We start from the raw sequence: 23,764 nt of genomic DNA, 5'->3' as shown, positions 1-23,764 counted from the left end.
ACAGCTTGGTAAATAACCCCAGAGTCTAGGAATGAGGCAGCCAAAAAACATAAGAGTCCTAACTGTGGAGAAGTGGAAGGTTCAAGAAACTGTTGCTTACAGACGAATAAATTGGGTAGGGAAACAGGTGACAGAGTTGGTAATTCTGTGGTAAGAAAACCATCTGTGTTGGGACTAGAAACAGAGAGGAAAGGAAAGAACTAAGATTCTCAAATATAGCCAATGAGATGTAGTAGAAAGGACACATACCAGGCTCATCAGCTGGCTGCGACCCTTAAGAAAGCCATTCCCTCCCACTGAGGACAATACTTCCCACACAGAGTCAAGAGATCAAAATAAATAATATATATGAAAGTGGAAAAAACAAAACCTTTGTTCTTATAACCACCCACTAAGAGTATAATAGAATGCCTCATAAGGAATACTGGGGAGTCACACTGTCTCTATTTCCTGTATCTTTCAGTGTGGTCTAAAAAACATGTAAAGCCCAAAATGTCAACCTAAACTAGTTTAAAGCATCACAATACTAAGACAATCATTTCAGACAAGTTTTTCATCAACTTTGCTAACTTGGAAAATTCTAAAAAAGGAGACAGAGCAATCTCAGCTCTCTTCCCTTAACATGACCTATTATTTTTCAGCTCTCAAATTAGTAGTCAAACAAATAATTTAAAAGAAACGTCAATTTTTTGGCCAAGAGGTACATGAAAACATGCTCAACATTACTAATTATTAGAAAAATGCAAATCAAAACTACAATGAGGTATTACCTCACACCAGTCAGAATGACCATCATCAAAAAATCTACAAACAATAAATGCCAGAGAGGGTGTGGAGAAAAGGGAACCCTCTTGCACTGTTGGTGGCAATGTAAATTGATACAGCCACTACGGAGAACAGTATGGAGGTTCCTTAAAAAACTAAAAATAGAATTACCATAGGACCCAGCAATCCCACTACTGGGCATATACCCTGAGAAAACCATTAATTCAGAAAGACACATGTACCACAATGTTCACTGCAGCACTATTTACAATAGCCAGGTGATGGAAGCAACCTAAATGCCCATCGACAGACAAATGGATAAAGAAGATGTGGTACATACATACAATGGAATATTACTCAGCCATAAAAAGGAACGAAATTGGGTCATTTGTAGAGACGTGGATGGACCTAGAGACTGTCATACAGAGTGAAGTAAGTCAGAAAGAGAAAAACAAATATTGTATATTAACGCATATATGTGGAATCTAGAAAAATGGTACAGATGAACCTGTCTGCAAGGCAGAAATAGAGACACAGATGTAGAGAACAAACGTATGGACACCAAGGTGGGAAAGGAGGGGTGGGATAAATTGGGAGATTGGGATTGACATATATACACTAATATGTATAAAATAGATAACTAATGAAAAAACAAAGCAACATCAACTTTTGTGTATAGTTGAATAAAGGGCAAAGTTCCAATGATCTCTATTTTTAAAAAAATATTTTAAAACAATGATTCTCCATTTTAGCTGCATATTACAATCACCCAAGGAGCTTTAAAAAATACTGATGTCTGGGTCCCACCTCCCTGTGGTTCTGATTTAATTGCTCAAGTTCCTCAGATGATTTTTTTAATTAAAAATTTTTTCCAGCTTTATCAAGATGTATAATATTATACATGCATATATCACAAATACATCATGTAAGTGTAATATGTAAAATATGATGAGTTGATACATGTAAATATTGCAAAATGATTACCATGATATGGTTAGTTAACACATCCTTCATCTCAAATAATTACACTCCAGGTAATTTTAATTACAGTCAAGGCTGAGAATCACTGCTTCAATGTTTACAGAGGTGGAAACTAGATGATAGCAAATAAAGTAGGTGTTTCCTAGAGCCAAGATTTCAAAGTAATAACAGTTCCATTGTGAAATCAAACTTGTTTCACAGAGGCATTGTGGAACACAGATGTCCTACTAGCCTCAACTAAAAAACTTAGGCTAATTCACTCTAGGGTCTGTTGGTGGTAAGAACAATCAGCAAAAATTGTACTGCTCAGGAATCACAACTATTAGAGGATCTTTGCCTTGAGAAGATTATTTAGTGCAGTGTACTAGGGACACATTCCTTTCATCCTTCAGGACACAGGTGAAGCTCACCTCTTCTGGGAAATCCTTCCAAAACTTCCAATACACAGAGATTAAGAATTCTTTCCCTTTGATTTTTACAGTTCTTTACTGTCTGACCCACTTCTTAGGGAGTTAAGTAACACTAAAATAGTAATTTACATGTTTATATTTCCTTTACCAACAAGCCCTGTGCTAGAAATCTATCTTGTTCCATAACAAGTTGTATGTAAGTTCCTCAAACTTCTTGCTGCCCTGCACCTGGCTTATGTGACCTTGCGAAATCTGGCCCTGGCACCTACTTCTCCAGCCTCACTTCATCGCTCTGCAACTTCTTACTCTGGAACTCTAGCCACAGTGGCCTTCTTGCAGTTCCTTGGATGTACCATGCTCCATCCTACCACACATCTTTTGCATATATCATTCTCGCTGCCTGGAATTTCCTCTACCAAGCTACTCATCCATAAGATCTTCACTCATTCATCAAGTCCTCAGAGAAGCCTTAAACTAAGTCGCGTCTCTCTGTTAAATATTCTCAAATGTAGTACTGTATATCTTCTAGATTCTTAGCACTATGCAGTTTAAAGCATATGTATGGATGCATATTATATGTTAATATATGTATATGAGGACTTCCCTGGTGGCTCAGGGGTTAAGAATCCGCCTGCCAATGCAGGGCACATGGGTTCGAGCCCTGGTCCGGGAAGATCCCACATGCCGCGGAGCAACTAAGCCCATGTGCCACAACTACTGAGCCTGCACTCTAGAGCCCACAAGACACAGCTACTGAAGCCCACGCACCTAGAGCCCGTGCTCCGCAACAACAGAAGCCACCACCATGAGAAACCCGTGCACTGCAACGAACAGTAGCCCCCGCTCACCACAACTAGAGAAAGCCTGCGTGCATCAACAAAGACCCAATGCAGCCAATAAATAAATAAATGAATAAATAATAAAATATTTAAAAATATGTATATGAAATGTAAATATATATATTTAAAGCATATACCCATGACATATGAAACTTCATTGTTTGACTCCCTCACTAAATTACAAGCTCCATGAGGGCAAGAGCATGCCTGTTTCGCCTCACCATCAAATCCCCATGTCCAGCACAGTACAGAGTATGCACTTAATAAAATATTTATTGAATGAATAAAAAAGAGTGACTCAAAATAATTTCTTACATTGGAATTTTTTTTTTTTTTTTTTTTTTTTTTTGCGGTATGCGGGCCTCTCACTGTTGTGGCCTCCCCCGTTGCGGAGCACAGGCTCCGGACGCGCAGGCTCCGGACGCGCAGGCTCAGCGGCCATGGCTCACGGGCCCAGCCGCTCCGCGGCATATGGGATCCTCCCAGACCGGGGCACGAACCCGTATCCCCTGCATCGGCAGGCGGACTCTCAACCACTTGCGCCACCAGGGAGGCCCAACTTACATTGTATTTTTTAAAGTCTACATTTACAAATAGTCTAAGAACTGAAATGTTTTAAAATGTTTATAACTAAACTTTCCTTCTCCTTTTTTGAGATCAATAATGTTTGCACAAAAAAAAGGAACCCTCCTACACTGTTGGTAGGAATGTAAATTGGTGCAGTCACTATGGAAAACAGTATGGACGTTCCTTAAAATACTAAAAATACTGTTACCATATGATCCAGCAATCCCACTCCTGGGCATATAACTGGAGAAAACTATAATTTGAAAAGATACATGCACCACAATGCTCACAGCAGCACTATTTTACAATAGCCAAGATATGGAAGCAATCTAAATGTCCATCGACAGAAGAGTGGATTAAGAAGATGTGGTATATATACATGATGGAATACTACTCAGCCATAAAAAAGAAAGAAATATTGCCATTTGCAGCAACATGGATGGACCTAGAGATTATTATACTAAGTGAAGTAACTCAGACAGACAAAGGCAAATACCATATATCACTTATATGTGGAATCTAAAATATGAGACAGGGGCTTTCCTGGTGGTGCAGTGGTTAAGAATCCAACTGCCAATGCAGGGGACGCAGGTTCGAGCCCTGGTCCAGGAAGATCCCACATGCTGCAGAGCAACTAAGCCCGTGCACCACAACTACTGACCCTGCACTCTAGAGCCGGCGAGCCACAACTAATGAGCCCACGTGCCACAACTACTGAAGCCTGCGTGCCTAGAGCCCATGCTCCACAACAAGAGAAGCCACTGCAATGAGAAGCCTGTGCACAGCAATGAAGAGTAACCCTCGCTCTCTGCAACTAGAGAAAGCCTGAGCGCAGCAATGAAGACCCAACGCAGCCAAAAAATAAAATAAATTTATAAAAAAAAAATATGAGAAAAATGAATTTATGTATAAAACAGAAACAGACTCACAGACATAGAAAACAAACTTATGGTTTTCAAATGGGAAAGAGGGAGGGATAAATTAAGAGTTTGGGATTAGCAGATACAAACTACTATATATAAAATAGACGAACAACAAGGTCCTATTATATAATACAGGGAACTATATTCAATATCCTGTAATAAACCATAATGGAAAAGGATATGAAAAAGAATCACTTTGCTGTACACAAGAAACTAATACAACACTGTAAATCAACTATACTTCTATAAAAAATAAATAAAATAATGGTTGCTCAAAAAAGATACCTTGTAATTTTGGTCATAGTATTCATTTCTAGGCCATCCCTGACTCTGCCCCCAGTAGGATCAAATGATACTTCTGCTTAAGCGGTGTAGGAAGTAGGGGGAAAAAAAATGGGGCTCTGGAATTAGACAGATGTAGATCCAAATGTTGGTTCTAACTAATAGTAAATCATGGGCTTCCCTGGTGGCGCAGTGGTTGAGAGTCCGCCTGCCGATGCAGGGGACGTGGGTTCATGCCCCAGTCCGGGAAGATCCCACATGCCGCAGAGCGGCTAGGCCCGTGAGCCATGGCCACTGAGCCTGCGCGTCCGGAGCCTGTGCTCTGCAACGGGAGAGGCCACAACAGTGAGAGGCCCGCATACCGCAAAAAACAAAAAAAAACAGTAAATCATATAATTTCTATGACTCTGTTTCTCACCTATAAAATGGAGTTAATACCTATCTATAGATATTAGCATATACAATATAAAGCACCTATAGGATATAATGTATGTTAGAAGAATATTAGTTTTCCTTAACTTGTTATAATTCTATCTTTCAAAGTCTGATTCAGATACCATCTTCTCTCTATCAAGTCTAAAACGCTCCAGCTAGAAAAAATTTCTCCTACTTTCTTACAGCAACTACACTGATCCTTGGCTTTATAGTTATAACATCACTACTACTATCAGGCTCCTTGGAGGCAAATCCTATATCTTTTTCATCTTTGAATCCCAAGCTGTACCAAGTCCAACAGATGTTTCCTAAACTGAATTTAAACCATTAGGCATGGAGAAACCTTAAGAAAAGCAAAATTTTACCATTTCTACAATAGAGATCTCCTTGGAGAACTTGCTCTCCCATCAGATACTCAATTCAACAAGGAGCATCCCTAGTTTCTTTGAAGTGATCCTTTAGAAATGGTATGTTTAAGTGGTTCAAAATATCTAAACATTATCATCATGTGAACTATCATTTATCCAGGGCCTACTATATGACTTCCACTTTACATATATAATTATTAATCTTCAGAAGAATTTTGCAAGGTACGAATCATATCTATTTTATAAATAAATGTAAATTCAAAAAAGTTACAGCATAGCTTGCTCTGGGTTGTGAAGCAAGTAAGCTGGGATTTTAATTAGGACTCTAACTCTAAAGCAAGCCCTTTCCACTATATAATGTCCTGTTTCATGAACATGTTCCATATGTTATTAGACATTCACCTTAATGGAGTCTTCTGCAACTAAAACATTGGTCAGCCAGACAAAGGAATATATTTTTAAAGTCTAACCTTCAAATGTCCTTCGCCTGTGAGGAATTCAGAGTAGCCAGCATCAGTGGCCAGCAAACCTACAAACTGCATGCTGGGCCGTTGTTGTATAAAGGCTTCAACAGCTTTATCTGTCACATGCTTCCTCCCAGAGACATCCAGGGAGACAAGGTTGGGCAGGATGTCCTTTTGTTCTAGTAATCGAAGAGCTATGTCTGATGTAAACTGTTTATCATCTGAAATATCAAGATGATTCAGATGTCTTAGTTCCCGAACAACATCCAGTATCTGGGTAGTTGTCATTTTTAAACATTTCAAGTGATGCATGGTTAGAGACTTGAGTCGGTCTTTGCAGGCCAGCAGAGCCGTGATGTCTGTGATCGAGGTGTTAGAAATATCCAGGCTCTCTAATCTTGGCAGTGAGGCAACTTCAGCCAGGTCTTCATTATAAAAGAGAACGTTGGTGATGCTTAATGCTCGAAGGCCAGAAAGCCGGCTAAAGCACCGCTCATAAGGATCTTCGAGTGAGAGAGTTAATGAGTTCAGCACTAGGCACTGGAGATTTTGCTGGATCCATTTGTTACTGCCAAGCCCACTGATAATGTCTGTAATTGTGATATCAGCATTCACACCTGTGGCATCAAGTTCCACTAACTTGTGGTGGCAGAAGGCTTTCCGGAACGCAACGGCAGAGATCTTGGCTTTGCGAATGCAAGCTCGTTTTAAGCGCATCTGGTTGCCCCTAAAAATACCTACAGTTGCATCATTCAGGAGACCTAGGAAAAAACAAGCAACACTTTAACTTCAAAAAACGGTTAAAGGATAGCTAAAATTTCCAAAGCAGTCCCATGTAAAAATATTTCATTTAATTGACATACAATTCAGTGAGGTAAGAATACAATTATCTACAATTTACAGACGAGTAAACTGGGGTTCAAAAAAGTGGCCTTCCAAGAGCACAGAAATAGCACATGGCAGAATCAGGACTGTGGTAGACACTATTGATATTTATTAACATCTGGTTCTCCTCCCCTTCCTGGACACACGGACAACTACGTTTCCCAACCTACCCTTGGACTTAGATGGGGCTATGTGCCTAGATCTAGCCAATGGTATACCAGAGCCAAGTACAAAGTATCATGAAAGCAAAAAAAAGGAAATAATCCATGATGCCTGGAGATCTGAAAAAGACTTCATGGAAAAGGTGATCTTTGAGAAAGTCCTTCAAAGATGAAGGAAAAGTTCAAAGATGGAGAAAGAAGGTGAGGGGAATTAAAGGAAGAATAAACAGCATCAACAAAGCCTTAGAATACCTATGGCAAATCATTATGCTGTACACCTGAAACTAATATAATGTTACGTGTCAATTATATCTCAATTTAAAAAATGGAAAAAAAAAAACAGCCTTAGAGATGTGAAAGCCCAGCACACAGTTAGAAAACAACAAGTAGTTCTACACTGCTTGAACATAAGAAACGGCTAGAGCTATAAGGTGTCTCCCTGGTAAAGAGAGGAAAAAGAATATAGGGGAAAACCTAGATATGAGTGAGAACATGGTACATTTCTGGAAATTTAAGTATGGAAGTGGGAAGAGATAAGAAATGAGGCTAGATCACTCTGAAAGGTGAAGAGAAGAAACCAGACCAGCTAGGGGTCTTTGGACACAAAGAACAATACGTTGGATACTGGTTTTTTTTCCTTGCACCATACATCCCAGGCTTAAAGTCAAAGAAGTGGGCAATTGGTAAATACCAACAAGCACACACAAAAGTAGCTCCCCCCAAAATCTGATCACTCTAGCCAAAGTATCAGGAATGGGGCAGCCTAGCAAGGCAGGCAACTTTTAGACAGTAACTACTTTACTTCAGTCAAACACCAAAGAAAAAACTGTGGCCACACCCTCACCCACACCAGCAAATGCCAAGTGGGGAACCTAGACTTTCAATCTTGCTGTAACTAGTTGCCCCAGTCTCCCCACAGGGAGGTGTTACAGAAGGCTGAGTAGGAAGCCAGGACTTTCATGTCCATCTGGCAGTAATGAGATGCTCCTCCCCCTCAGTGCTGGAGTGGTGTCAAAGGAAGCCTAGTAGAGAGTCGAGACTTCATCACTGCCCAATAGTAAGTAATGAGGTCACCTCACCCCAACATGCTGTCAGTGGAGGCCAACTGAAGAAGAGAAATGAGGTACTCGTACCTCCCTCAGCTAGGGCAGTATCAGTAGAGACCTAGTGGGGAAACAGAACGCCAATCCCCTGCACAGCAATAATGAGGAGCCCCAAGTCTTGGATGTCAACAGAAGTCAAGTGGGGAACCAGAATATTATCCCAATCTGGTGATAACAAGGCAGTGCCTCCACCTTCCAGTGCTAAAGTGGTGTCAGAGACACAGACTAAAACAGTAGTCTCATGTAGTCTCCAAAACAGTAGTCTCCAAAATGTCCAGATTTCAATTAAAATTCACTCATCATACAAGGGACCAGTAAGATCTCAAACTGAAAAAAGACAATCTATAGATGTCAACACTGAAATAACAGAAATGTTAAAATTATTTTATGAAGATCTTAAAGGAGCCATCATAAAAATGCTTAAGTGTGCAATTACAAACATGCTTGAAACAAATGGAAAACAAAAAGCCTCAAAAAAGAAATAGAAGGTATAAAGAAGAACCAAAGGGAGGGCTTCCCTGGTGGTGCAGTGGTTAAGAATCCGCATGTCAATGCAGGGGACACGGGTTTGAGCCCTGGTCTGGGAAGATCCCTCGTGCAGCGGAGCAACTAAGCCCGTGCACCACAACTACTGAGCCTGCACTCGAGAGCCCATGAGCCGCAAATACTGAGCCTGCATGCCACAACTACTGAAGCCCGTGCACCCAGAGCCCGTGCTCTGCAACAAAGAGAAGCCACTGTAATGAGAAGCCCACGCACCGAAACTAAGAGTAGCCCCCACTCACTGCAACTAGAGAAAGCCCACGTGCGGCAATGAAGACCCAATGCAGCCAAAAATAAATAAATAAAATAAACAAAGGAAAATTTTAGAATTGAAAAATACAGTAATGGTTGGGCTAAACAGCAGAACAGAAGGAACAGAGGAAAGAATCAGTGAACTAAAAAATAAAAAGATAGAAATTACCCAAACCTAAAGAACAAGAAAAAAAAATAGACTAAAAAAAAAAAAATTGAACAGAGCTATTTGTCCCAGAGAGGAGCAACAGAGTAGGGTTGAAAAAGTATTTGAAGAAATAATGGCTACATACCTATTAAAATGACTGAAATAAAAAATAGTAATAACACCAAATGCCAGCAAAATGCAGAGGAACTGGGTCAGTCTTATATTGGTACGAGTGTAAAATGGCGAAGCCACTTTGGAAACAGTTTGGCAGTTTTTTAAAACCTAAACATGCAACTACCATAGAACCCAACAGTAGCACTCCTGGGTATTTATCCCAAAGAACTTAAAACTTATGTTCACATGAGACCTGTACATGGATGATTACAGCATTATAATATTCATAATATTAGATATTATATTCACAATAGCTAATAGATATTATATTCATAATAGCTAATAGTTAGATATTATATGCATAATAGCTAAATAGCATTATCATTAGGTGGTAAAATTCTTATTCTGATTCCTAGCTTTTATCCACACATTTCCTGGAAGATTTTTAGCTTTGAGACAACAGACACAATGAGCAAAGATTATGACAAGAGAATCACAGAACCAAATAAGTAAAACTCTTTAGTATCAGTCTTATTTTAATAAGGATTGCCACCAATATCATTAATCCTTTGAATCGGGTAAATAAGTAAAAATTTTTTAATGTAAATAAATTATTTTTTAAAATCATTATGCTATTAGAAAAAATATATTATCAATTTTAAAAGCATTCATAGGGAATTCCCTGGTGGTCCAGTGGTTAGGACTCCACGTTCTCACTGCCAGGGGCCTGGGTTTGATCCCTGGTCAGGAAACTAGGATCCCACAAGCTGCGTGGCACAGCAAAAATAAGAAAGAAAAAATTCACAGAACAACTTTTTTCCCATTTTATTATGAAAATTTTCAAACACACAAACATTTATCAAACAACTTTTTAAAATTGTGACAAGAATTTGTTCTTTTGCATATTAGCAGTATCCACTCCTGACTGAAGGTGGATATGATTTTTACAAAGAGATTAAATAATTCAGAACACTTTTTGGTGAAAAAGGCAGGTAATCACACTGGGGAAACACAAATGGGGGCAGCACATTGTTTCTCTGACTCTCACTTTCCTCATCTGAAGGCAGTTTGAAACAAAGAGGTAGAAAACACATTTTGATCAAGCATATAGCCTCCCCAAGACATTACTCTGGAGGGCAATTATTTAGTTACATTTACTTAAAAACTACTTTCATTATTTTATCCATATAAAGCATTTGCCACAGTCCCTGGTATATAACAAGCATTCAATAAATGTTAGCTGCTATTATTAAGCAATAGTAGTCATATTTCAAAAGGAATCTGGCAAAGTTAAAACTTCAGTTAACATTTATTCTTTTGACTGACAAGACCAGTTATATATATATAAATATTTAAATTGAGCTTGGTAAGTGTAATCATTCAATTGAGACCAGAAAGAAATGTTAGCACTGGCATGATCTCTTAAATTGTTGTGCAGCTTTGTAAGGGACCTTTAACTTTAACACGGATAATATCTATTGAAATTTACCCTAGTTCCTTTGGCAGGTTGGAAGAATTCAAAGACACTACAGACTTGAGCAGCTTAGTGAAAACCAAGGAATGTAGATGTCTTCTTCTTCCCTAAATTATTCCAAAATACCTCAGTTACAGCCTTATTTCTCCCACCTTTCCTTGGAATGCATTATCTGCATTTGTGTTCGCTCTCCTCCTTCTCTCCCTCTCTCTCTCTCTTTCTCTCTCTCTCTCTCTATATATATGCCAAATAATGGTATACACTTTTGCTGTGACTTTAAGTATACATAATAAATTTATATATTTATATTTAATATTTAATAAAATATAATATTTATAAATATATTTATGTTATTGGATTGTCCAAAAAGTTCGTTCGGGTTTTTCCGTAAGATGTTTTGGCCAACCCAATAGATGTGTATGTGTCTGTGTGCATATACATATCTAAAGTCACAACAAAAGTGTATACCATCATCAGGCATCTAGGAGCAGGAATACCTCTAATGTAGGTGTAGGAAGGTTGTGTGGCAGTGAAAAGAACATAGATTTAGAATCAAACAGATCTGCATTTGAACCACGACATTTATTAACACTGTGACTCTTAACAAGTTACATCTCTGAACCTCAGTTTCCTTATCTGTATATAAATTGGATAAAAATAGCTACATTATAGGTTTTTGAGAAAAGTCAAATTCAAGAAAAGCATATAAAACGCCTGGCATTATTACATGCAAGAGGCAATCAATAAATGATAATTATCATTACTGCCACATTTTCATTCTATTTTATAGTTGTGGGAAAATTGTGTTTCTTACTTGTAAGAGTTTATACACCCTAAATATATAAAGGCATTATATCTCTTTCAACTTAAAACGTATATAGAGGTAACAAAAATTATCAATATACATAACCAGAATTTCCCAGATAAATCTTTCATAATTTATTTTCAGAATGTGTTTGAAAACAGAAGTAATAAACTAGCTATGATTTCCCATTTCAAAGGTCAAAAGCAGAAACTAGTTTTTCCATAGTAGTATTTATTGATTTTCCTGCTGCCAAATGGTAATGTAAGGTGTTTTAGACCAGCAGACTTCTAAACTGCTATTTTGGAAGAGAAATTATTTTTGCCCTGAGAATGGCTCCTCAAAACAAAACAATATAGAAGAAACGAACAAAAAAATGATTTGCCACATTAGAAAAGAAAAATGCTTATCAGAAATTACAAAGTAAGTGGCAGGATTGGCAAAAATAAATGAATTCCTCTTCCTAGAATTAGGGTTTTCTGTTATTTCTACGAAAATCATTAAATGGCCACAGTAGCACTTCAAAATCCAATGCCAATTAACAGCACATAATTTTTGTTTCCTCTATTTATTTCATTTCTTACCATGAAAAGCCATGGTCTGAAGCAGCCGATCAGCCACCTCCTGTGGGAATACTCCAGGTTCCTGCAGACACAGTGTTCCATCTTGCCTTGCTGAGCAGAACTTCTCAAGGTGAGTAGTCAGGAAATTCAAGCAGATATCAAGTAAGGAATAAGGAGATGCCTCCTCCTTGGATCCCAGGAAGAAACAAAGGGAAAACAAAAGTCAACAAGTTAGTTTCCAGAAGAGTGGAGAACAAAATATTCATTTCCTTGTTCAACAAGTACTTTTATTCAAATGTCTACCTTGTGCTAGATATCATGTTAGACAGTGGTCCATGTTCTCAAGAAGCAGGAAAAGAGAAACATTTAAACAAATATTTACATAAAGTCTATTAAATACTAAATATAGAGGATATATTGGGTAGTCACATAAGCACACAGCAGAGTACCCTAATCAGTCAAGGATGGTCACGGAAGACCTCAGAGGCACAGCAGATTAATCTTCCTAATTTACCAGCCCTAAATAACCCTGTACTGCTCAAAATGTCAATGGACTTCATGGGGCTGAAGACAAAAGACAAAATTCTTAGATTGTCAGAATGACGATGCCTGAGTCCTTCCAAAATCTAGCCCCAATTTACTTTCCAACTTAATCTCCCACAAAATTCCTATCCCAACCTAACAGTTCAAATATGATCAGTTTATTTGGGTAAACGAATGTGCTATAGTTGTTATCGTCAAAAAAGAAAAAGGTTAACCCAGTTATTCCAATCTGAGGAACAAAGAACTAATCAAATAAGCACAAAGATTAAGTATAAGCGTTTTAATTACAGAAATAAACACTCTAAGTGTCCCCAACAACAATAATATAACTAAAATGTAATTACAGTAGCTACCATCCGTTAGGTGCTTTCTATATGATTCTGCTGAGTGTTTAACATGAATTATCCATTATTTCATTTATTCCTCACCCCTACTTTACAAAGCAGTGAAGGATTATCTTCATTTTTGCATAACTGAAAACTGGCTCAGAAAACTAACATCTTTCTCAGTATTCTACACACAGTAAGTGACAAAGTGTAAACTAAGACCTGGAGCAACCAAATAAATAAATAAATAAATAAATTTTTTTAAAGGTAAGTTTTAAAAATTACATAGTTTATAGAACTTCCTCAACCTGATAAAGGTCATCCATGAAAAACCCAATTAGTATCATACTTAATGTTGAAAGTCTGAATACTTTCCCCCTAAAATCAGGAACAAGACAAAGAAATCTGCTCTCACCACATCAATTCAACATTGTACTGAAGGTCCTAGAATTAGGCCAAAAAAAATTTAAAAAAGAAAACCAAAAAGAAAGAAAAAGAAATAAAGAGCATACAGATTGGAAAGGAAAAGTAAAACTGTCTCTAATTGCAGGTAACATAATTTTGCAAAAGAAAATCCTAAGGAATTCACACCAAAAAAACTATCAGATCTAAAAAAGAAAAACCAAAAACAAGTTCATCATGGTTATAGGATATAAGATCAATATATAAAAATACCTATATTTCTATTCACTTACAATGAAAAATATGCAAATGAAATTAAGGAAACAATTCCATTTAAAATAGCACTGGGACTTCCCTGGTGGAACAGTGGTTAAGAATCCACCTGCAAATGCAGGGGACACGGGCTCGATCCCTGGCCGGGGAAGATCCCACATTCTGCAGAGCAACTAAGCCCGTGAGCCACAACTACTGAGCCTGTGCTCTAGAGCTTGCGTGCCACGACTACTGAGCCCATGTGCCACAATTACTGAAGCCCGCACACCTAGAGCCTATGCTCCACAACAAGAGAAGCCACTGCAAAGAGAAGCCTGCACACCGCAAGGAAGAGTAGCCCCCGCTCGCCACAACTAGAGAGAGCCCACGTGCAGCAACGAAGGCCCAATGCAGCCAAAATATAAATAAATAAGTAAATAAAATTTTAAGTTATTAAAATGGTTACATACTTCACAGTTTACAAAGCGCTTTCACATTGACACATTTGATATTGTAATAACTGAGTAAGATGGGCAACAAAGACATTATTTTTTAAGATGAGGAAACAGACTTCACAAAAGTTAAATGGTTGGCCCAATGAAGCAGAGACTGTGAGCTGTCAACCCTAAAACTTGTTCTTCTTTTCTTCCATGTTAATAAAACCTTTTATTTTTACCTGGGCACAGGACCACTTGTAACAAAGACTATATATCTCTGTATCCTCTGCAGCTAGGTGTAGCTAGGACACATAAGAAAAAGTTCAGAGCAAGTAATTCTTCAAATTCAACTTCTGCATCACAGAACTTTGCCTATTCTGTCTTATTTCCTGTGTTCTAAGTATGAATTCTTTCTGCTTTTTCTACTCTTCATTGTACCATCTTTCTAAATGTCTAAAATTAATCACCCAGATGAAACAAGATGCCCTTTGACCTCCGTTGGTAAGTTTCAAAATGATCTATTTATTTTACAAAAGAGAAAATAAATGAAAGTTGGGTAACTATCAGAGGGGAGACATCTAAACCTTCTGAGTACATAATTTTTAGAAGTCATTTTAAAAGAACAAACCCAGGTAGTAACATATGGACATTTATAAAATTTAATTAATCATTCTAAAAAATTTTTTTCCAATTGATAAAATATGTCCACAAACAAAAACAGGTTTTTAGACCCCACAAATTTTTCCTTTTCAAAGAAAACTTCCCCTTATCTCTATGTTAATTCCTATTAGTAAGCATAAGACTTTTCTAGTCAGCTGCTCTTCTATTGGGAAGTACATGTGCCTAATAGTTAATCCACCTGGGCTTTGGAGCTAGAGTGCAAATCCCAACTTTTCATTTACTAAGTGTGTGACATTACACAAGTTACCTATCCTTTCTGCTCTTAAGTTTTCTCATCTTACAATGTAGGTAATAATAATACCTACTTCATAAAGTTGCTGTGAGGATTCAATGAGATAAAACAGGAACCAAAGAACTTAGAATAATGGCAGTGCGTCTGGAAACACACTTGTAAGGGTCAGAGGCAGGATTCAAACCCAGGAAATGTAGCTCCAAGAGCTTATGCCCTTATCCACCATAATATACTACCTTTTCAACTTTATATACAAATTCTAAATATGTTATCTCACCTGATACTCAAAGGTCTGTGATGTGAACAAGGATAATCATCTCCATTTAAAGAAGAAAACAGAGACGTTATATATCAAGCCAGGGACAGGACTAGAACTGTACTCAGATTATCTGAGATCTGCTCCAAAAACTATACTGCCATCTGTGACTCTCCAAATTCCAGTACTTTAAGCTAACATAGAAGTATTGAGAGATCAGTATTTCCTATTTTAGTAGTAGTAGTAGTAGTAGTAGTAGTAGTAGTAGTAGTAGAAGCCGTGCTGCAGCTTGCAGGATCTTAGTTCCCTAACTAGGGATTGAACCCGGGCCATGGCAGTGAAAGTGCCGAGTCCTAATCACTGGACTGCCAGGGAATTCCCCTTATTTTTAAACACATAGCAGCAGCACAGGAGGACTAACAAAGAAAGGACAAAAGCAGAAGCTGGAATTCCATGTCTAAACAATTCATCTCTTGGAAATTCCTGCTCAGAGAGATTTTTCCCTTCACCAATTAGGAATACCCTAGGCAAGTAAAAACAAAGTTCCTACTAAAAAAAGCAGAAGGGAGAGAAGGTCAAGTCTGATTTCATTTGGATCGTAAGGAAATCCACAGTTCAAAGACTAAATAATTTCTAGGAAGAACAAACAGGAAAGTTCTTTCTAATTAATTGAAATGGCTTCTACTCAATCTGGACCAACCCAGCTCTTCACTGCATAGCTTTTATCCTATCACTCTCCTAAAAAAAATTTCAAAGGCTCCATATCATCTATAAGCACAGTTCTCACGCTGGGAACACATTCAAGGGGTTCCTAGCAGAAGTGTGGCAGGGGACTAAAGCTACAGTATTAACTTGGCACATTTTAGGATAGCAAACACACTCAAAGCTTATTTGAGGGGATGAGAGTATGGGAGGTTGGGGGAGAGGGAATCAAGTTATGCAACCAGTAAATAACTTAAAATATTTTTGTACTGAAACAAATATATTATATAAAAGGCAAACACTGTATGAATTTTAAGATAAAACACAAGATTACCAAGAAATTCCTATTTGTAACACTGGTTTCAAGTAATTCCCTTTTCTATCCCACAGCAAATTAGTTCCCTCTGCTGTTAGAAGTTGGAAAAACAGAGACCTAAAGAATAAAGTGTAAACAATTTAGTAAGGTATTCGAAACGTTTAACTAACTGGCTCCAACCTTCCTTTCTAGCCGCATTTTCCACTTTTCCCTTCTCCCTCCAAACACGCTACCTACTAGATACACTAAACTGTGTGTTCCCTAAAGCAACCTACTATTTACCACCACTTCCTAAGCACTTTAACAGGCACTTTCACACCTCTGAGCCTTTTTTTAGATTAGTCCTTCTATGTGGCAAAATCTCACACATCCTTCAACATTCAGTTCTGTGAATATCTTTCCTAATTTCCAGGGCAGAATTAATTTGACCCTCAGCACCTGGGTAATTAATCTTCACCATTAACCATTAGCTATTATGTACTGAATGACAGTTGTGTGGTACCAGGCACCAATCCAGCAACTTTATATATACTTGGAATCTTCCAGACAACCTTGTTTTGAACAAAGTAGGTAAACTAAGGCTCAGAAAGATTAATTTACTATGAAAGATAACAGAGCCAGCAGATGGCAGAGCAAGAATAAAAATTACAAGAGTTATCATTCATGAAACACTATGTCTCAGGTCCTGGGTCAGAGCTCTTTAGATACATGAGCTCTTTCAACTTCTAGATTCTATGAATCAAGCACCATTACAATATGCATTTTAATGAGGAAACTGAGGTTTAGGTTAAATATCTTCCCCATATACACATGGCTAGCATGTTGATAAACTGGAACTCCAACTCAAAAATGAGGCCAAAGCTTATATTTTTAAGCTCTTAAGCCACTATACTATAATAATATCATAATCATAATTATTGGGCTCATTATTTGTTAACATATGCTATGTGCTATATGCAATAAACTATGCTAAGTACATTACATATATAATTTCATTTACTTCTCATTAAAATTCTGTAAGTTCTATCAGTATTCCCATTCTATGAAGATGAAGACACTGAGGCTTTAAGGGGTTTATTAATTTGCCCAAGATGATACAGCTAATAAGTGCCAGAGCCAGGATTAGACCCCAGGCAATCTGATTCTAGAGTTAAGTCTGTGCTTTTACGACTACATAAGCTGCCCTTTATATCTGACTCCAAAGCTAGTTTTCTTTTATAATTCTATGTTACACCATAGTTACTTATGACTGTATCTGTCTCCCCCACTAGACCATGATGCTGTTCAAGTTCAAGGAACATATTAACCCTTTCTGTATATCCTTAGCAGCCAAAACACTCCCTGATATTTACCTGTTAAAAGAAAAAAAGAACGAGTTCAAATTAGAATACTGGTAAAGATACTTGCCCAGAGTCACAGTATTTGTAAGAAGTGGGGCAAAGATGCAAACCTAGGTCTACTGATTATGAAGTCCATATCTTTTCCACTATACTGTACCATACCTCAGGACAATTATTAGTTTGTCACTGACATAAATGCCAAAAAACAACTTGGAGACCTGTTGGTTGTTGCAGTGACTCAAACATGAGGTGATAATGCTATAGATTAGGGTAGAAGCAAAGAAAATGGAAAAAAAATCAAAAGTGAAAAATAATTCGAAGGAAGAATTGACAAAATACAATAAGTGACCAAATAGGAAATAGATGCTGATTTTTTCTGAATCCCCAGTACTTAGCACAATGCCTGGCACTGTACTAGATACACGAGTATTCTCTGAAGGACTGACCAGCATTCATACAGCATACTTTTGACATACATTAGCTCATTTAGCCGTCACAACAGTTTTGTGGAGCTGGTATAATAGACACCATTTTGTATATGAGGATACTGGAGATCAGAAAGAACAGTGTACCCAAGTTCATCTAGTTAAAAATGTGGCAGAATTGGGCCTTGAACCAAAGTATTTAATTCCAAATATCAGGTCCTTTTTCCTATCCCATATAGGCCGCTCAGAAGGAGGGAAAAAGGTGGAGGGAAAAAGGTAGAGGAAGGAGAAGTCGAGATTTAAAAAAAAAAAAAAACAAAACCTCCATGATTTAAAGTAGTAGTTAACCAGTGGTAAATGTGTGTGTGTGTGTGTGTGTGTGTGTGTGTGTGTGTGTAAAGAGCACAGTTAAGCACACAGGATAAAATGCTAACATTTGGGGAATTTGGGTGAATGTCTACATGAGAATTCTTCGTGTTATTTTTGCAACTTTTTATAAGTCTGAAATTGTCAAAATAAAAAGTTAGAAAATAAAAATAAAAAAATGAAATAGTAATTAATACTCCCATGAGGTCACATGACTGATAAGGACAAGACTGATAAGGACAAGACTGATACTCCCATGAGGTCACATGACTGATAAGGACAAGACTGATAAGAAGACAAGGCAAGGAATTATTTCTTCAGGGGAATTTGTTAAGGCCGTGGAAAGTCTGCCTGCTTAGGCAAGTACAAAAAAGGAACTAATAATGCTTCTGTGAGAGAATTCAGCTGAATATACAGATTAAAATATCATCCCCTACTGGTGACAGTGGAGTCATAAGAGTAGATAAATTCTCAGGGGAAGTGATCAGAAGCAATAACTAAGCCCTGTAATTAACTATCACATATACAGCAGGCAGAATGACATGGTCCCTGAACAATGGCTGAAAAAATATCCTATGGAAAACAGCAAAAACAGCACCAGTCTGAAAGAACAGCACAGCCCTTTATTTAATTTTTTTGGTTAACACAGTGTTTTCTAGGACAGGATATAATCCTGACATTGTGAATCATTCAAATCAAGTGTACCCAGATTAGTCCTCTCAAATACTACTGGTCAAAGTATAAATTGGCGCAATTTTTCTGGATAGAAAAGACTTAATTACAATCTTAAAAACACCCAGTCTCTGGATCTAGTACTTCATCTAAGAATTTACCCAAAAAAAAAAAACAAAAAAAACAAGCAAAGGGAAATAATCAGAGATATTAACAAAGGTATTTACACAAAGGGATTAATCACAGTTTTTCTGACCCCCCCCTAAAATAAACCCACATATAGAAATGTCTAAAACACGGGGGAAATGGCAAGCAAATTATGGTATATCAACTCTATAGATAATTACATAGCAATATGTATGTTTCTGAATAACTTTTAAAGACAGTAAAATGCTAAGAATAAAGTTAGTCTAAGCAAAATAAAAACTGTATGTGCAGCAGGATTTCACTTAAACGTCTATACAGGCATAGGAAATGATATTGTCTGAAAAGTTATTTCAGAAGATTATAAAGCTCCCTCTAAAAAAAAAAAGCTACCTCTAAACTAAACAATATGTTATGATAAATCTATAGAAAAAAGCAAGGGAAAGATTTAAAATAAAAAAGGATGGTTGACAGGACTTCCCTGGTGGTCCAGTAGTTAAAGAATCCGAGCTTCCAATGCAGGGGGCGTAGGTTTGGCAAGGCGCCCCCCCCCCCAAAAAATGGGTAGTGAATACCTTGGATACGTTGGGGGTGGGTGAAGTGGCACAGAAGAATGGGGCACACAAGGGAAAAAATGGCAGTGGTTATCTTCTATTTCTTAAGTTCGACGCTGGTCTTTAGATATTTGTTTACTATGTTCCATGGCTTACGTAAATGTTTCATATAGTTTTTTAAATTATCAAATTATTAAAAATGAAAAAAGACAAAAGTAAAAATTTGTGGAAATGTAAATAAAGCTATATTCATGTTTCTGCTTTTCAAATATTACAAGATAACCAAAAATCAGTGTCAATTGAATCAATGATAGCCATACTTTTCAATAATATATTATTATATATTTCAAACTAGTAAAAATAGACATTTTTTATTAGACTCAATAAAACGATCTTAATTTTGAATGAAAACATGTGCTTGTGTATTTATATACACACACTTTTATTTTACCTAAATTGGCCATAATGTAACTTCTTACCACTGCTCCTATACCCTTTCCCAGTCTTACATTCTCCAGAGGTTTTACCATCTAATAATGGTGGACTGGGTTGGAAAAGGAGTCTTGGCAGGGTTTTCAGGGGAAAGGCAAGGGACCAGCTATGATGTATAAAGGGAAGTAGATAGGAAATAAAAAGGGAATTTTAAGAAGCACATCTGTGAATTCTATTCTATTTTACAATGTTCAAAAATCTGCAAATAAAGACTTTGAGTTATGACAAAATGACTTTTGGCTGCAGGATTATGTTCCATGGATTCTGACACTGCTCTAAACTACATGGAACACAGCTTAAATAGTTGTACATAAGCAGTTAAAGAATGTCTCCTGCTATTAAAGCCAAGGTATATACACAAATATCTGCTCTTCTGCTCCTGCCTTTAGATGTCACAAAGCAGAACCCTGAAGGAACAACAAAACAAAACCAAAGAAAAGAACAACTAAGCTGAAAGGAGGTTAGGAGAGGTCTTGAAATGACACCACCTAGGGGAGACACAGAAGGCTTTCAAATGTTGAAGAAAAAAAAAAAGTAATAATGAGAACCTTCATCATTAAACATCTGTCTAGCACTTCTATTTATAAAGCCTTTTCAAAACAATCATTATGGCTCTATGAAGTGAGGAGAAAAGAGATTATTTTTGTTGAGGAAGCTGAGGTTCAGAGAAGGAATGCTACCAGTGGTAGTTATACCTCCCCTTCTTTATATATGCTGTCCCCTCTCCTTAGAGTGCCCTTTCCTACCTGTCCATCTATCAAATTCCTACTCACACTACAAGAGCCGGTGTATATGTCCACTCCTCCAGGAAGCTGTCCCTCATATTCCAAAACACAGATTTAATCACACTACATTTTGTATATAGTTCTATTACAATTAGCCACTGTATGACTTATTTGTTTAGATGGCCGTCTCCCCCTCAAGACTATGAATTCAAGGAAAGCTAGTAGTTTTCAAATGCTTTTTGTCTATGGCCCACTTAAGTGGGGCAAAAAACCTCACAGTCTACCCATCCCTCTTGGTTCCCAAGTTCCAATGGAGAACCATATTAACAAAGAAGTATCACTACAAGGGACTTTTGTAGACATCTGCTTTAACAATAAAATGGATGTTTCCTATTTGAATAACAATACATTGTCAAAGTCTAAATTTGGAAAATTTTATGTCAAAAGTTCTGTTAATGCAAATTTATATCACCACACACTAGATTAATAATAAAGTTAAATCAATGATAATTCACAATTAAGATACAAAACTAGTAACAGGGCTTCCCTGGTGGCACAGTGGTTGAGAGTCTGCCTGCCGATGCAGGGGACACGGGTTCATGCCCCGGTCTGGGAAGATCCCACATGCCGCGGAGCGGCTGGGCCTGTGAGCCATGGCTGCTGAGCCTGCGCGTCCAGAGCCTGTGGTCCGCAGAGGGAGAGGCCACAACAGTGAAAGGCCCGCGTACCGCAAAAAAAACCCAAAAAAACTAGTAACAATAAAAAAACTACTATCAACTCAAGACAACATTGCTGAGGCACTGATTACAAAGCTCTCTTCCAAGAAATTACTGGAATTCCAACAAACTAAATTTGTATCGTACATATTTGGTAGGAGCTTTGCAACACTTCCAAGTATCAGGCAGACTTCTTCATGAGGAGTCTCTGAGGAATCATACATTGATACTCATTAGCTCTTCCTAACCTTCTTCTCATGGCTTTCTTTTAATCCTCCTAAATTTTAAATTTTCTTTCTTATACTCTCCTTCCTTGAAGTATTTAGTCATCTATGCAATACTCAGCTAGAGGCATGCTCAGTCACTTCCCTGTGACTTAGTTATATAATTTGTTGGTTGCTTTGTTTTATATATTTAAAAGCTTCATTCTGTGACTATATTGCCAGGGTCATGACAAAGAAGCATTTCAGCATTCTGAGCAGTGGGCTACTTATTTCTAACAAGTGGGAAGGTGGGGGACACTGAGAATTGACTACATATTGCAATTGTAGTCTACTGTTGGAGGAGACTGGGGCTTCCACTGTTGCTGGTATGATAAAAAATGAAATAGATCCTCATAGATCAGGCATCTTTTTTTTTTTTTTTTTTTTTGCGGTACGTGGGCCTCTCACTGTTGTGGCCTCTCCCGTTGCGGACCACAGGCTCCAGACGCGCAGGTTCAGCGGCCATGGCTCACGGGCCCAGCCACTCCGCAGCATGTGGGATCCTCCCGGACCGGGGCACGAACCCGTGTCCCCTGCATCGGCAGGCGGACTCTCAACCACTGCGCCACCAGGGAAGCCCCAGGCATCTTTTATATTTGGGAACTAAAGTCCTCAAAAATGCATCCAATAAATTAATAGTTGAATGAATTAGTAAGTTGCTAGATGGTAACTTATCTCAAAATTCATTTTATTTCTCTCATGAAACTACTTCAGGAAATATCTGACACAAAAAGTATTCAGATTGCCTTAATTTCTCAAGACAGACCCTGTGGACTTCAAAATTGCTGAATAATGAGGTCTCTCTTTCGCTTAATTAAAAGGAAAAATACACTTTACAGATGATGCCAGTAACAGTAGCTTACAGTGAATAAAGCAAATTCACATCCTTTAGTTCATTTGATAACTTTATGAAGTAAAAAAGGAACTTTATGAAGCAAAAGGAAGTAAAAGGAAATATATTACAAATTTCATTTTACAGTTAAGGAAGCTGAGGCACAAAAATGAAGTGATGCTTCCAGAGGCATTGTGCTTAGCAGGAAGAATACTGGACCAAGATTTGAATTCAGCGCTGTTATACTGCAAATTACCTAGCTCTTCTGATCCTCAGTCCTGTCCTTTGTAGAATGGGGATAATATTAGTACTTATCTCATGATGCTACTGTCAGGATGAAGGGCAAAGATGTGTTTAAAGCCCCCAGCACAATGCCTAACACAGTAATTACTCAGTAAATGTTCCCTTCTCACTTAATAGTCATGATCTTGCACAAGTTATATAAATTCAAGTTTCAGACACACAGGGCAGAAGGTTCATGATTGTAAATTCTCAGGAGAGAATTTTCCCATCCAGAGACCACGTCAAGATAAATAAGTTCCTGTTTCCCTACACCATCAGGCAGATATTTTTTAGTCTACATTTTCACCAACGGTGTGGGCATTTTGTTAGGTGTTAGGGTCCTGGCTTTATGTAGTTGTCTCAGTTCTGACTCATAGGCTCAAAAATCTCATCTCCTATCTGAAAGGCTCCTAGGACTGACAGATCCTCCAATAGAAGGTAACGGCTCTGAAAGTGCTCCTTTTTTTGTAACCCTGGATGATTTTTTCTAAAGATTGGACCAGAAACCAGGTGACTACAAAGATTACAAACTTGACAATTTCAGTATTAGAAATAAATTTTTTTTACTGACATCTCTCTGAAGGACTATGTAACACTGCAGTGAAAAGCATGGGTTTGGGAGTCAGACTGCCTGGATTAAAATGCCAGCTCTACCACTTACAAAACAATATAACTTTAGGCATAAATATTTAATCTCTCCATACCTCAGTTTCCTGATCTGTAAAAT

The 23,764-nt window shown here is 37.7% G+C and overlaps 1 protein-coding gene across 1 annotated transcript in view; it reads right to left on the bottom strand.

The window, feature by feature from the left end:
• ZYG11B (zyg-11 family member B, cell cycle regulator) overlaps positions 1-23,764 on the bottom strand; it is a 75,361-nt gene that overhangs the window by 40,033 nt on the left and 11,564 nt on the right. The window contains exons 2-3 of the mRNA XM_060089812.1: positions 12,101-12,266; positions 6,041-6,795 (exon numbers count right to left, since the gene is read on the bottom strand). Of these exons, the coding sequence (XP_059945795.1) occupies positions 6,041-6,795; positions 12,101-12,266 (921 nt within the window). The remainder of the gene's footprint in view (positions 1-6,040; positions 6,796-12,100; positions 12,267-23,764) is intronic.

Source organism: Mesoplodon densirostris, chromosome 2 (assembly GCF_025265405.1).
Source record: "Mesoplodon densirostris isolate mMesDen1 chromosome 2, mMesDen1 primary haplotype, whole genome shotgun sequence".
Taxonomy (NCBI): Eukaryota; Metazoa; Chordata; class Mammalia; order Artiodactyla; family Ziphiidae; genus Mesoplodon; species Mesoplodon densirostris.
Note: the sequence above shows the minus strand (reverse complement) of the source record. Positions and strands in the feature narration are given on the sequence as shown.